The sequence below is a fragment of the Photinus pyralis genome, unplaced genomic scaffold (assembly GCF_008802855.1).
Source record: "Photinus pyralis isolate 1611_PpyrPB1 unplaced genomic scaffold, Ppyr1.3 Ppyr1.4_LG6, whole genome shotgun sequence".
NCBI classification, from domain to species: Eukaryota; Metazoa; Arthropoda; class Insecta; order Coleoptera; family Lampyridae; genus Photinus; species Photinus pyralis.
Window position 1 is genome coordinate 37,451,918 of NW_022170663.1, and position 13,254 is coordinate 37,465,171.

Sequence of the window (13,254 nt, forward strand, 5' to 3'; positions counted from 1 at the left end):
GATTTCTCCTCGCGGCTTTTAGATCACGTGACCGCACTCACCCAATAACAGAAATTTCCAATGTGCCAAAACACTGTCGCACTAAAGGCACCTTAAAGGGGGCAAATGAGCGTGGCGCCACGTCGGAACTTTCAGAGGAAGGATCATAGAGCATATGTGCCAATTTTCATAGCTTTACTCAAAAGTGCGAACCTTCTCTCATTTTAAGCACCCAGACTATTATGAAGTTCAAGTCCCATAAAGTGTCATGTGCCAAATATATTTACTAGCCAAGCCATAGCTTTATTGTGTAACTTATGGGATATGATAAAGAATTTTCGTTTGCATTCAATAGAGGGCGTTTAGGCAGGTCGCCGCACAACTATAAAAGATATTATTATCGACGCGAATTTTGAGAGCTGTATGAATTTTTGGAGGATTTCTCGAAGGCTAGCAAGATTTAATTATGAGCATAGCAGAAATTTGAAGGTGCAGCTCGAATGGATAATGATTGCAGCAGTTGGAACATCACTTCTATTTGTAATTTTCATGGTGGAGAATGAGCGTTCACCATCCCTTATACATGAAAAGCAAAATATCTCAAATTTTTGGGTCGCAGATAAATTTTGAGTATTAATTTAGTAAAAAATAGTATGTGGCAAGATTAAAATTCCAATAGCAAAAGATTCGCATATAAAAATGCAAATAACCGAGCCCACCTATACATATAATAAATGTACTGCAACAATCCATCAACGTTATCATGACGACATTTTTGCATTTCGACATTTCTTGAATGGGAACGATCAAGAGAGGAGCGTTGGTGTCTTGCATGAATTGCAAAAGTGTTGGGCCAGCGAACAAAACATTAGCTTCGCATAAATTTCAATGGGTTAATTGTGCAATAGTTGATAAAATGAAATATTCATTAGTTTTTTATAATTTTATGAATGGCAGTTTAGAAGCAATCGATAGGTCGCGAACACCATGCATCATCAGTGCTAATTTTCGTTCTCGTTGAAGAAGCTCTTCCTCGCGCTACCAAACTCATTTATTTACCACCACTCCGTCTGCTTTGTTTTTTACCAAACACATTTTTTAATTCCTTCGCGTACTTAGCAGTTGTTAATTCGGCGGGCATCCTTGGTTGAAGTTATAGTTGAGTGCGAGCATTTGTTTTTTTGTAGATCCAGAATTACTTTTTAATGATTGTTTACATTCTTCATTGGCCAAAGAGTTAGGTAAGTTTTTTTTTGCCAACACACCTTGTTCATTTAACAAAAGCCAACGCCAAAAATCAAAAAATTTTCACCTCGTAATTTCTGCCATTGACGTCAACAATGACGTCAGTGAGGAACTCGACCATTCTTCAAGTGATTTATCATCTTCTGGAAGTTAGTGAAGCGTTTTAGTGGCATCTTCCCTAAGGGCCATGGTAGCATCATCTCGAGTTCGAAACAACTTCCTCTGCACATCAATTAACCTTCAACGGTTGGCTGCCAGTTTCCATTGATACTGAAAACAATTATGTCAATAAATCTCTTAATTATCTAATTGATGGCAGTAACCACAACCTGCGGTTAATAGTCAGCTACAGTAAATAACACTTGTAGATACGCCGTCTTCCGCACAACTTTTCCAAACAGGAAGAGTCCACTTTTCACAGACTTGAATAATTTATTTTTAATTGTTTGTAAAAACGTTAAATTGAATAATTCTTTCGAGGTGAATTTTTTTTAATATTTTGTCGTTAAGATCGTGATTACTTTTGCTATTATCGAACTTTAATCGTTTTAAAATATAGTGAGTGTGCGTTCAAGGATAATTGCAACCTGAAATTATATTGGTATCGTTATGCAATTCTTTTTGTAAACTGCACTCAGTTCACACACACTCGCTCTCAAGAAACGACATCGTCTCTCAAGTGTTGCTATAATGAGTTGTTTTGTAGTGATCTGAATACAAAATGGTGTTCGATTTTTCCAAGTACGCCAAAACTTATATACCATGGGAAGATCCGAGGGACTCGCCGGTTCTCCACCATATACAGCCACGAAAAGTATCCTACTATGTAAGAAATCATCACCAATCACTTTACTCGCACCCATCGCATGCGACTCGTCTCCTACTAATCCAAATTTTTCATCAGCAAAATTAATTGGGGGATCAATATTGCAAATTCGCTTCTTGGTTCAAGTAAACCAAGCCAAGTAAAGCTTCCTTCAAAAAACCGCAGGCGTCCATAAATAACTCCAGATTTGATACGCCCGCCGTGTCATAACGAGCAAATTTATATATCGACTGTACCTACCTGCAAAAAAGTTGCACGCAAATTCCTTGCGAGGTGAACGCCGGGTCGGGATGAATGACCCACCTTTAAGGGACAACAACAAATTTTGACTCCCACCACTTTGTGCAGAACAATAATTACATTGCCAGTTACCACAACCTTGAATTGGTGAAGAGTAGCTCATTTGTAAATATTATATAACTCGCGTCGTCTCCCCCAACCGCTTGTTATTACCAGAAATAAATTCCCTAATTAAGTATTTCGATGATTACGCTTGCCAAGGACTCTTCCTATTTTAATTGGAGCTTCCGATTATTCTGTGCTGCCTAATTAGTTTGGAATAATACACGTCCATAGCAATTGAACTTGCGTTGGGCCAATTCGGAAATAATTACTTCTTACGTTCGGCGCAAAAAAAATGGTAAAATAATAAGAGCTCATCTTCGCTGACCTTGCCCCATGTGGTACGGAAGTGTGTAATGGCACGTTTCCGACGCTCGAATCGCCAATAATGATACGAAAATTGGGTTTGTTCGAAAGACCACGTTGCATTTCACTAATTAAACGGAGAATCGCCGCATTTTGGTTATGCCCAAATGCTTTTCGGCAGGAAATAATACCATCAAGGTTGTCGAGATCCTTGTGGAACATTACATTACTATTTATTAATACGGTTAGTATTTTTCTTTGCCCATTGTTATTTTGTCAATTCCATAATGGTACCTTATTAGAACGATAATGATAGCTTCGTTTACTTAGTATCCTATCAGCGTCCTTGGTGAGCCAAAGCGGACACTCGAGTCCATAGAGCGCGAAAAAAAATCGCGCAAACCAAACTCGAAGAGAAAATCCCAGAGAATTAACATGCGTTCCAAGTGAATGTACTTTACATACCTTCGTAGAAAGTGCCAATAAATTAATTGAGCAAATTGGTGTTCCGGAATAGTCCAGATATGGGAAAACCCGCCGAGGTTTGACAGGGAATTAGCATAAAACGCGCGATTACGTCACCTCTTTCGGGAGGGCCAATTAATTTTTTTTTTTGCCGCGATGGTAATCTATCAAGAAGTCATGCATGCGCGCAAACCGAAACGGGTAGATGACAGCGATAAGTGATTGAGGGAAAAAAAATTGCAAGGCGTCAGATGAAGCTTTGGTTGCGGGCAGAATTACAGGTTTTACTGCCATGCCTTTAGGTACAAACAGTGAGAATCGACTTTGTAAATACCGTACTGGTTTTGACCGGATTAAACTGGCTTCGTGTACACGTTTCAAATATTTCCATTGGACTCATAGTACGCTTTAAAAATTTGATATTCCTAATTTAACCTACTTAGTGTATTTTGCAATTATTTTTGTAATTAAGAAAATGAGTAGGGTGACCAACATTTCGTGACAAAAGAGATTGTTCTGGGCTTCGACGCAATTGCAAAATTGTTCTATTTCTTCTAGATGTCCATGATAGTTACACTCAAATTGTCCGAAACTAAAACGCAAATTTTATACAAACTTGTTTAATTAGTATACACAAGATCGGTTATCAAAATCAAAATGGACTACTTATTCAAAAAATGCCTTTTTCTCTAATTTTTTAATAGGTTATGGTACCCCAAAATCTTCTTTACCCCAAACACCTTTCGAACCAGGTGACCTTTTGGTAGAGCAACGTTGCCTGAAACCCCGCCCGCTTAAAAATAGACCAAAAATAAAATGAAAGGGACAAGGGATGAAAAACACAAATTGGGGAAGCTGCTGAACACATTTCACTTATAAACCCCCGTAACGACCATACAAGGCTTTTGTGCTGAAAATTGAAGCACTAAACAAGAGAGTTGCCGATGATGGTCAGTTCCTAATAACACAAAACGCAAATGCAAAACTCAAAAAACCAATAGCATAAAGGACACAAAAAAATACAAAGAACCCAAAAGATGCGAATGAAAGGACACAAAAGCATAAAGTATATTTTAAAAAAACCAAAAAACATCAACTACAAATCAAATAATAAGGGGGAAAATATAGAGAACACGTCAACTGAAATGGACTATACAGGGTGGTGACTTGCATCACGCATCATAGAAAAATTTTTTACGCTAATCAACCGTATTAGTTTTCAATTTTTTGCATAATAAGGCCGGAAAATTGGAAAAATAGAACCCCCATCTTTTTCAATAATCTGTGATGCCATGGAATTTTATAATACAAAACTACGCCAATATCAGTTATGCCATGGCCATGGAATGTCTGCTATAAAACAAAGCAAATTCTATCAAAAATTATTATATTTAGAACAGCGAAATCAACATAAAGAAAGACCAAATTACTAAAAACGGTTTCCTAATATAACAATTTACAATAAATATTAACTACAAGACAGTAACCAAGTCGATCATAAAATCCATTTCGAACTGCTGCTAATTGATAACTGGATATCTTTTTGTTTTAGAAAATTCCATGGCACCGCAGATATTATTGAAAAATATGCGGGTTTTATTTTTCCAATTTTCCGTCTTTATTATGCAAAAAATTGAAAACTAATACGGTTGATTGTCATAAAATATTTTTTTCTACAAAAAACTTTAATACATTTTTACTCTAAAATAATTTGGGGAGCCAATAATCGCATGTTATGAATTTTACATTGAAATCCCTATGATGCGTTACGCGAGTCACCACCCTGTATACTATAAGATATACGATATACAGTTATTTAAGGACAACTTTGTGCTTACTTCTTCCCTCAGAATTCGATTATCTCTGATAATATCGTAATTTCTTGCTAACACTAAGCATAAAAGGTAAACAGAACAAAAAAGGGACAAGATACAAAATAAACAAACATTCAAACAACCCCAAAGTGATGAAAACATCAAAACAAACGCAAATTCAAAATGCAAAAACCATAAAGCAAGAGACTCACAAAATAGAAAAGTACCTAATAAAGGAAACAAATGACACCAAGCAGAACACGCAAACACAAAACAGCAATACACACTAAAAGCTGAAAATACGTCAATTGGTGATAGTAAAGTACTATGTGCTGCTTACTTCTGTCCTCAAAGTATTTCTTTGGTCACCATAATTGGTTACTAACACAAAACCTAAAATGCGACCAACATAACAGTTGCAAAGGCCAAAAGAAAAACAAGTTAAAATGGTATTCGCCCTAAGGCAAGTAATTTCACCGCATTTTACATGCATTGGTCAGTACTTTCCAAAAGACCATAGCTATGTATGTTATGTTTTCATTTCCTAGAGGCATTTATGGTTAAAATTGTAAAGAAATATCTTCAGAAATTAGGAAGTTGGCACTGCGCATGCGCACATCTATTGTTTACAATATGAGATATGTTTGCCTTCAACAGAAGTATCTGTGATTAAGATTTCAAAAAGATATCTCTATAAATAATTAAGACAGTTGATATTGCTCATCCTACGCACGTTATCGCAATACACACATATATTTACGAGGTCCTACCAACAATTTCCCTAAAATTTAGCGTACCATTACACACTGATGTTTACAATATGCGATACATTTGCTTTTACTAAAAACATCTTTGGTTACAATTTTAAAGAAGTATCTCCATGAATAAAAAAGTTGGCATTATGCAGTTTGCGCATGGACACATCTCATTTTTAGCGTATTTGTTAAGAATTTAAAAAAATATTATTTGCGTTTTGTTCGTTGGTCCGCCCGTCTGTCCGTCCATTCGGACCCACTTCTGCGGTTTTGAACTACTTTTAGGGGAATGGTCCTAGAGTCCCTGAATTTGCAATATGTAGCCTATACCTTCAAGGTGTGCTAGACGGCCATCAAATTTCGCTATCTCAAGCCCCTCCCCCCCCCCCCCATGAATTACTTCCTGAGATGGTGTCGCTGTCTCAAGGGGGCCCCCTGAATTATTTCCTAAGATTTTACTTGCGACAACCACCCGGTCACAGAATTTGCATACGCATGCCTTTTGTGGTGCGAAGTGAAATTGTTGGGGGGGGGGGGGGAGGATGAACACACGTTCATGGTATTGTCCTACGCGACTCCTGTCTGAGATCAGTAGGTACCCGGGGGAGGAGGGACGGGGAGGAATTAATTTTTTCTTTCATGGTTTTCCAATGAAAGGTCCAACAAAAGAAACTGTTTTCAAATACCACCCTAAATTCGGACTCAAAAGTGGGGCTGTTTTTATCCTACATAGTACTCTAATGAAAGGTCTCAACCCTGGTCTCAACGAAAGGCATCAATTTCTACCAACCATAGCCTCCTCTTCTATTCCTTATCGTGATCGTATCGAATGTAAATAATTCCTTATATCTCCAGAACAGATTGCCGGAGGATGGTATTCACAAAGGGCGATTGGGACGTCTGGAAGACATATTTATTGGTGATGTCAAAACTTTACGAGCGAATATCTCGAAAACGCTTTGTCAGAGAAAAGTACCCACGAAGGCAAAATGAATTGTCTGGACGAGGTGTTGGTGAAGTCTCCCCATTTATCATTTGACAAGAAAAAAAAACATGCTACTACCTTATAACGCAACCATTTACTAAGCTATTTCGGTTTTAAAAAATGCGCTTTGTGCACAATTTATACTTGTTACTATACATATGCGATATGTTTGCCTTTACTGGAAGTATCTGTGGTTAAAATTTCAACAAAATATATTAATATAAACCGGCTTTATGGTTCAGTGGTAGAGCGTTTCGCTATAAATCCGGAGGTCGGGTGTTCGAACCTGGGTTGAGGTGAATTTTTCATCTGTGGCAGACTTAAGACCTACTGCAGAGACACCTCTAAATAATAAATATATGATAATAAATAAAATAAATAAATAATAAATAAGAAAGTGGACATTGCGTATCCTGCGCATGCGCACATTAATCGTCAAGATTTTTCTTGCCTCAGGCGCCAGAGCTATATGCTACCGAATTCAAAAAGAACGAACTAAATATATTAATAACAGTTAAGGTCTCAGACGGACAGGCAGACGAACCCACAGACGGAGAAAGTGGCTGCAATAGCGCACCCAACTTCGTTGTAAAATGCGCTAAACATTATAATGAAAAGCAAAAAGCTATATGACGTAAAGGACACAAAGTATAAAAAAAGGTACAAAAGGCGCCATAAAGTTAAAAAACGCGAAAGAAGCAAAAACAATTGGCACCTTATGGTTTAATAAAACTAAAGAAAATAATCGGCATTCTTTCAAAAATCAATTTGGTATTAATTTGTGGTTTTAAGCAGACCTGGCCGGTGATAGTTGTAGGGTACAAACAGTACAAAATGCCCATTGGACAATGAACATAAAGAATACAAAAGACAATATATAGAAATGGCACAAAATACACCAGAGACGAAAAAGATACAAGATACACAAAAGACATAAAAGACACAAAAGATACAAAAGACACCAAAGACACCAAAAAACACAGAAGACATAAGAGATAGGGGAGGCACAAGAGACAAAAGACCCGAAAGACATGAAAAACACAAGGGAAAAAAAGACACGGCCGATACAACGTACACTTAGGACGAACGGTCGGGCAAAGGATAAAGATACTAAAGCTCACAAAAGCCAAATTCAATAGACACAGTACACTAAGAACATGAACGGCAAAGAATATAAAGGGCGCAGACAGCAAGGATACAAAGGGCATAATAATAATAATAATAATAACACAACACAAACACAGACACAGACAATCGTTACTTGATTTTAATCCGTGCGATTAGTTAACCAGGCTAGACCTGAGCTCTCACAAGAAACACCGACCATAATAATAATAGGACTTTATTGGACACAAGATATCAATATAATTGTACATTTACAAGACAGAATGACACAAAAAGTACAAAGGAGACAAACACCACCAAAGACAAAAGTAAAAAAAAAAAGTGGCACCAGGAAATGATACACATAGAAGACAAAAAACGCACAGGATCCACAGATTACAAAAGGGAATGCAAAAAAGTAAAGGAGACGGACACAAATCACGTATTAAAGGGCAAAGGACATAAAAGGCACAACAGGCAGAAGTCAAAAGATACGGGGTAGGCAGAGGGCCAAAAGACACATTAAGCACAACAGGACACAAAATATAAAGGCCAAAAGGCAAACTAAATGCAAACAAGTATAAATTGTGCACAACTCATGTGCAGATAAGCGCATTTTTTTAAACCGAAATAGCTTTTGTTTTGACATCACCATTGGATATATTTCTTGCAGACGTCTCAATCGCCCTTTGTGAGTACGCTCTTCCGACAATCCGTTCTTGAGGTATAAGGGAATACACCCGATCACGATAAGAGGTCGAGGAGGAGAGCTATGGTTGGTAGAAATTAATTCCTTTCGTTGAGACCTTTCATTAGAGTATCATGAAGGATAAAACTAGTTCCACTCCCACCCCCTCCACCTCCCGTACTTTGGTAAGAGGAAAGAAAGAAGGGCAGTAGTTGGTAGAAAACGGTTCCTTTCGTTGAGACCTTTAATTAGAATACAATGAGAGATACACATTAATTTTTAACCCCCCCCCCTCAGGCCCGTCGCTCACTGATCTCGAAAAAAGTCGCACGGAAAAGTTAAGTACATACAAACCCAAAAATCGAGACCAATTGGTATTAGTGGTATATGTAAAAGTTATTATACGTTTACTTTCAAAAACAGCAATCTCCAGGAAATAATTCGTGGGGGGGGCAAAATGTGATGGCCGTCTGGCACACCTTCAAGGTATAGGCTACCTACTGCAAAAAATTCCAGGACTATAGGACCATTCCCCTAGAAGTAGTTCAAAACGGTAGAGGTGGGTCCGGACGGACGGACAAAACGCAAACAATAGTACATTTTTTTTTATTCTTAAAAAATGACTAAAAAGATAGGAAACCAAGAACATAAAATACACACAAGAACACACAGAACACAAAAGATGAGGTAACAGGCAAAATAAGGGCTCAAAAGTTAAAAGAATCTGAAATTTCACAAATGGTGATGGGATAGACGCCAACGACGCCACAATATACGAACAACAGAAAATACAAAAAGCAAAGGAGACAAAGAACAGACAAAACACAATGAACAAAGAAGACGCAAAAGATGCAAAATACACCAAGGACAATAGGTAAAGCAAAAGACAAAGGAAACCTGCACAGAAAATAAGAAGTGCACGCGGCACACAAAACACAGAGAACCAAAACAATATAACAGTAGACAAAAGACACAAAATGTACCACAAAGGTACCATAAACACAAATGTTGAATCTTACAAAATACACTGCCATTTAACGCCGAGTTAGACCTTCCTAAAACAAATATTTCTTTCTGCAATAACATTTTGTTTATCACTGGCTGTTTGCAACTAAATAGAAATTTTCACACACCTTAAACACAATAATAAAGACAGAGATTTTTGCGATACCGAGAGCGAGCTATAATAATGTGGGGCTCTTATGATTGTAAAAGTCGCTCTGCACATCCCAAACTTTTTTTAATTTTGAGATTTCAAAATTTTGAATCTGATGTTTCCAGTAATCAACTTTTTTTTTAATTTAGAGGTCTCGTGATTTTATTGGACTTCATTGAACTAACTTCAAATTCCAACAAAGGATTTTTGAAGGATTAGACTCGGTAAACTTTTCGAATTTTGAGATTCTCAAATTTTGAGTCTGCAATTCAATTCAAACCGTCATTGGGTAAAATCATGATTTCCAAAAGTTGTAGATTCTTGCAGGATCTTAAGGGGTCTTCTTTCAAATTGAACGTCGATCAAACAAAATAAGCTACTTAAGAACACATTGAAATTATACTAATACTTTTCAGATATTGAAAAGTAATGGAACAATCAAATTTTTATAATGCCTCTAATTAGTATTCTCCTAAAGTTGCAGTTGGTAAAACGTATTCGTGGTATACGAAGTAGAGAAATTGTCCGAAATATGTAGATGAATTTGCCTTACATTGATTGAAGGATTTTCCCATATTGTTTATTACTGTACATAGTTATACGGCCCAGCTTTCCTGATGTCAAGGTGCGCTTTTGTTGGTCATAGCGTAAACTTCAAAGTTTCTCAACTTGAGCGCAATTTGAAACGCCGTGTAGAATATTTAATTTCGTGCGAGTTTTCTATAGGGGATAAAACGAATTTGATTTGGCGTTGCTCATATCTGCGAAAGAAAACCACTAATATGCCGCTCCGGAGTACGAGGTCACGTATTTCTCAATGAGAATTAAATAATGTGCTTACGGCAATGCACTAGTTTATTGTGCCTCTTGATTGTTAGTTTTATTTCTGTACCGGTTGCTTGGGACATGATTTGTCAAAAAAATCCAGTGCCTTCTTGATGATGCATAATGTGCAACGTACTTGGTGTAACATAACGCACCATGAAACAACATGATACATAATTTAAGATTACGTAACTTTATTTATCATAGTGTGACATAACATAATGTAAAACTTCTAAGTTTGTGGTATAGGTAATACATCTTTATCCATAACTCCTTCGGATGAATTAAAAAAAACTACACAACCGTCTTGCATCTACTGTCACTTGAATATCTCTTTATGCTATTTAATTTATACCTATTCACCTAAGCTACGTCTTTTCGGTAATCCAAATTACTAAGTTTGGTGATGGTGAATGGACAAGAAGCTCCATTTCCCTTTTCCATCTAACACTTTCAGTGAATGTATTGCTAATACCTTCTGTTCTGTTGCAGATAGTGGAGGGTAGTCGCGGCCTGGAAATGACCGCGTCCCTCGATCCAGCAAACAACCAAAATGGTTCACCGAACGGCGGATCGAACGAGGGCAACCAAGACGGGAAGGTCTACACTCTGAACGTAACGAGAGGATACGACAACGATGGTTTCAACAAGGGCGACGGCGACGCCTTGGGCGCCGTCATGAAACCACCCCGCGAACTGACAGACGAAGAGGCATCTCTACAGGGCAAATTTAAATTATCGCGCAAAGAAAAATGGCGAATTTTAAAGAACGTTACTATAATCTCAACGGCATTTATGATACAATTCACCGCCTTCCAAGGGACGGCAAACTTACAAAGTAGTATTAATGCTAAAGACGGACTCGGTACGGTTTCTTTGAGTGCGGTTTACGCGGCTCTCGTGGTCAGCTGCATTTTTATACCGACGTTTTTAATTAAGCGACTAACGGCGAAATGGACATTGTGCTTGTCGATGATGTGCTACGCCCCCTACATTGGGGCCCAGTTTTATCCAAAGTTTTACACCCTCGTGCCCGCCGGCGTCCTTTTGGGTATCGGCGCCGCTCCCATGTGGGCGTCCAAAGCCTCCTATCTCACCCAGGTCGCCGGGGTTTACGCGAAACTTACCGACCAAAGTGTGGATGGTATCATCGTGCGCTTCTTTGGGATCTTCTTCCTCGCGTGGCAAACCGCCGAGCTGTGGGGGAACCTAATCTCATCACTCGGTAAGTGAAGCGTTTAATGGTTTCTCGATAAAAATCGTATAAATTATAGCGTGTATAGTGTTTTGCAACCGAAAACCTTGTAAAACCGCCAACGTACAAAGTTCTATTGACAGACGGCCAATTTTGTTGTAGCGCTTTTGACGAGAGGTTTCCGACATTTTACGTTGTGGTTTGAACGGCAATTTACTATACACGTAATCATTTTTCGTGTCAAATCATTTATTGTTATGACTTATATTGCTTCGTAAAACTATTGCGAACTTCGGTGTTAATCAATCGCTCCCTCCTCTCCCCGATTTAATATGTTGATATTTAATGACGCGACCTTTAATTAGGTAATTACTCCTTTAAGATTTCCCACGTGTCCAAAACGGTGTATTGTTTCTACGTTTTTAATGAACTCGTCAGGATTTATTAGCCGATTCTCTAAACGTGTTTTATGTGATGTTAAACATAATAATTAAACAAACATTGTTGTTAAAAGTACTGGGCGTTTACTAAAGGTGTAACGTTCGTAATCATATTTGAAACTTTCTTTCGATTTAATCAAAAATTGAAGGGAAATAACCTATGACTATTTCAAATTGTTGCCATCCCTTTCTCACTCATGTGTGACATGTGATGGTCGAGAATAAAAAGTTCGCTTGTAATTGGTTCACAAACTAGTGACGTAAAACTCATAGTGCAAACGATTGTATACAGTTTTTTTCACTACTAGCCTAGGATGACTTAATTATCAACCTTTCTGTAAAGTCGACTTTCTCGGCAGTTTTTGAAAGTGGACTTTATGACGTCATTATTAACTAGCAGCCAATAATGTCAACTGTTACTCTGTCAATGTTAGAGATCACAATCCGAAATTTCGCTCGATAATAAACGTTTCCATACTTAAATTAAAACTGTCACATTTTTGAAAAAATTCAAATCAAATTACTCTCTGAAAATATGACAATAACAGAACAAAATACGGCCTGCTTAACATCTAAAATGAATAAACTATTAATAAACAAATCGTTCACTTTCTTAACAATGTAATAATCTATCTCAGTATATAACGACGGTATACAACATTTTTCTATATGAAAACTGTTTATTATTTTATTTCCCATGATAATATAGCATTTGGTTGTTCTTATTTCATAAAGAAGAGTAACGAAAAACAATTGAATTTTTTTAAAGAGCAATGTACTTTTTTATTAGGCTCGTTTGATTGAAATTTTTTTTATCTTTTCTATGACGTAACATGTTTGCCCTTTTTTTCAAACGTTTCGTGATAAGTTAGGTCACTGCCTTGCAGTTAATGGCGAACATTTATTGCTATGAAAACCGTTTTACTGCTAATTTAGTTTTGTTTTCAAGGTTTAATCAGAAACGTACACGTTCATTTTTTTCATTTTGATGTAGGATATCTAAATTAATGTTATTGATGTAATGACGTAATCAAGAGTTTCTAAATTTTTTGAAAAATTTTTTTGCATAAGGGCCGTTCTAACATGTTACGTTATGAAAAAGAGAAACAAAATCTATTAAATGACCCTA

General features: G+C 37.2%; 1 protein-coding gene and 1 long non-coding RNA gene across 5 annotated transcripts in view; one reads left to right on the forward strand and one right to left on the reverse strand.

Annotated features, from left to right (window-relative positions):
* Positions 1-13,254, forward strand: part of LOC116174933 (UNC93-like protein) — a 67,066-nt gene that overhangs the window by 14,366 nt on the left and 39,446 nt on the right. Inside the window, exons 1-3 of one of the 4 annotated variants that reach the window (XM_031492972.1) lie at positions 990-1,220; positions 1,931-2,050; positions 10,983-11,715. In XM_031492972.1, the coding sequence (XP_031348832.1) occupies positions 1,946-2,050; positions 10,983-11,715 (838 nt within the window). In that variant the 5' untranslated portion in view covers positions 990-1,220; positions 1,931-1,945. Of the gene's footprint in view, positions 1-989; positions 1,221-1,826; positions 2,051-10,982; positions 11,716-13,254 lie in introns of those variants that run through there. The other 3 variants (XM_031492974.1, XM_031492971.1, XM_031492973.1) reach the window with 3 other exon arrangements.
* Positions 908-1,820, reverse strand: LOC116174937. The gene is made up of 2 exons (XR_004146199.1): positions 1,554-1,820; positions 908-1,494 (listed from the first exon to the last, which is right to left on the reverse strand). It is a non-coding gene; the product is annotated as an uncharacterized LOC116174937 (long non-coding RNA).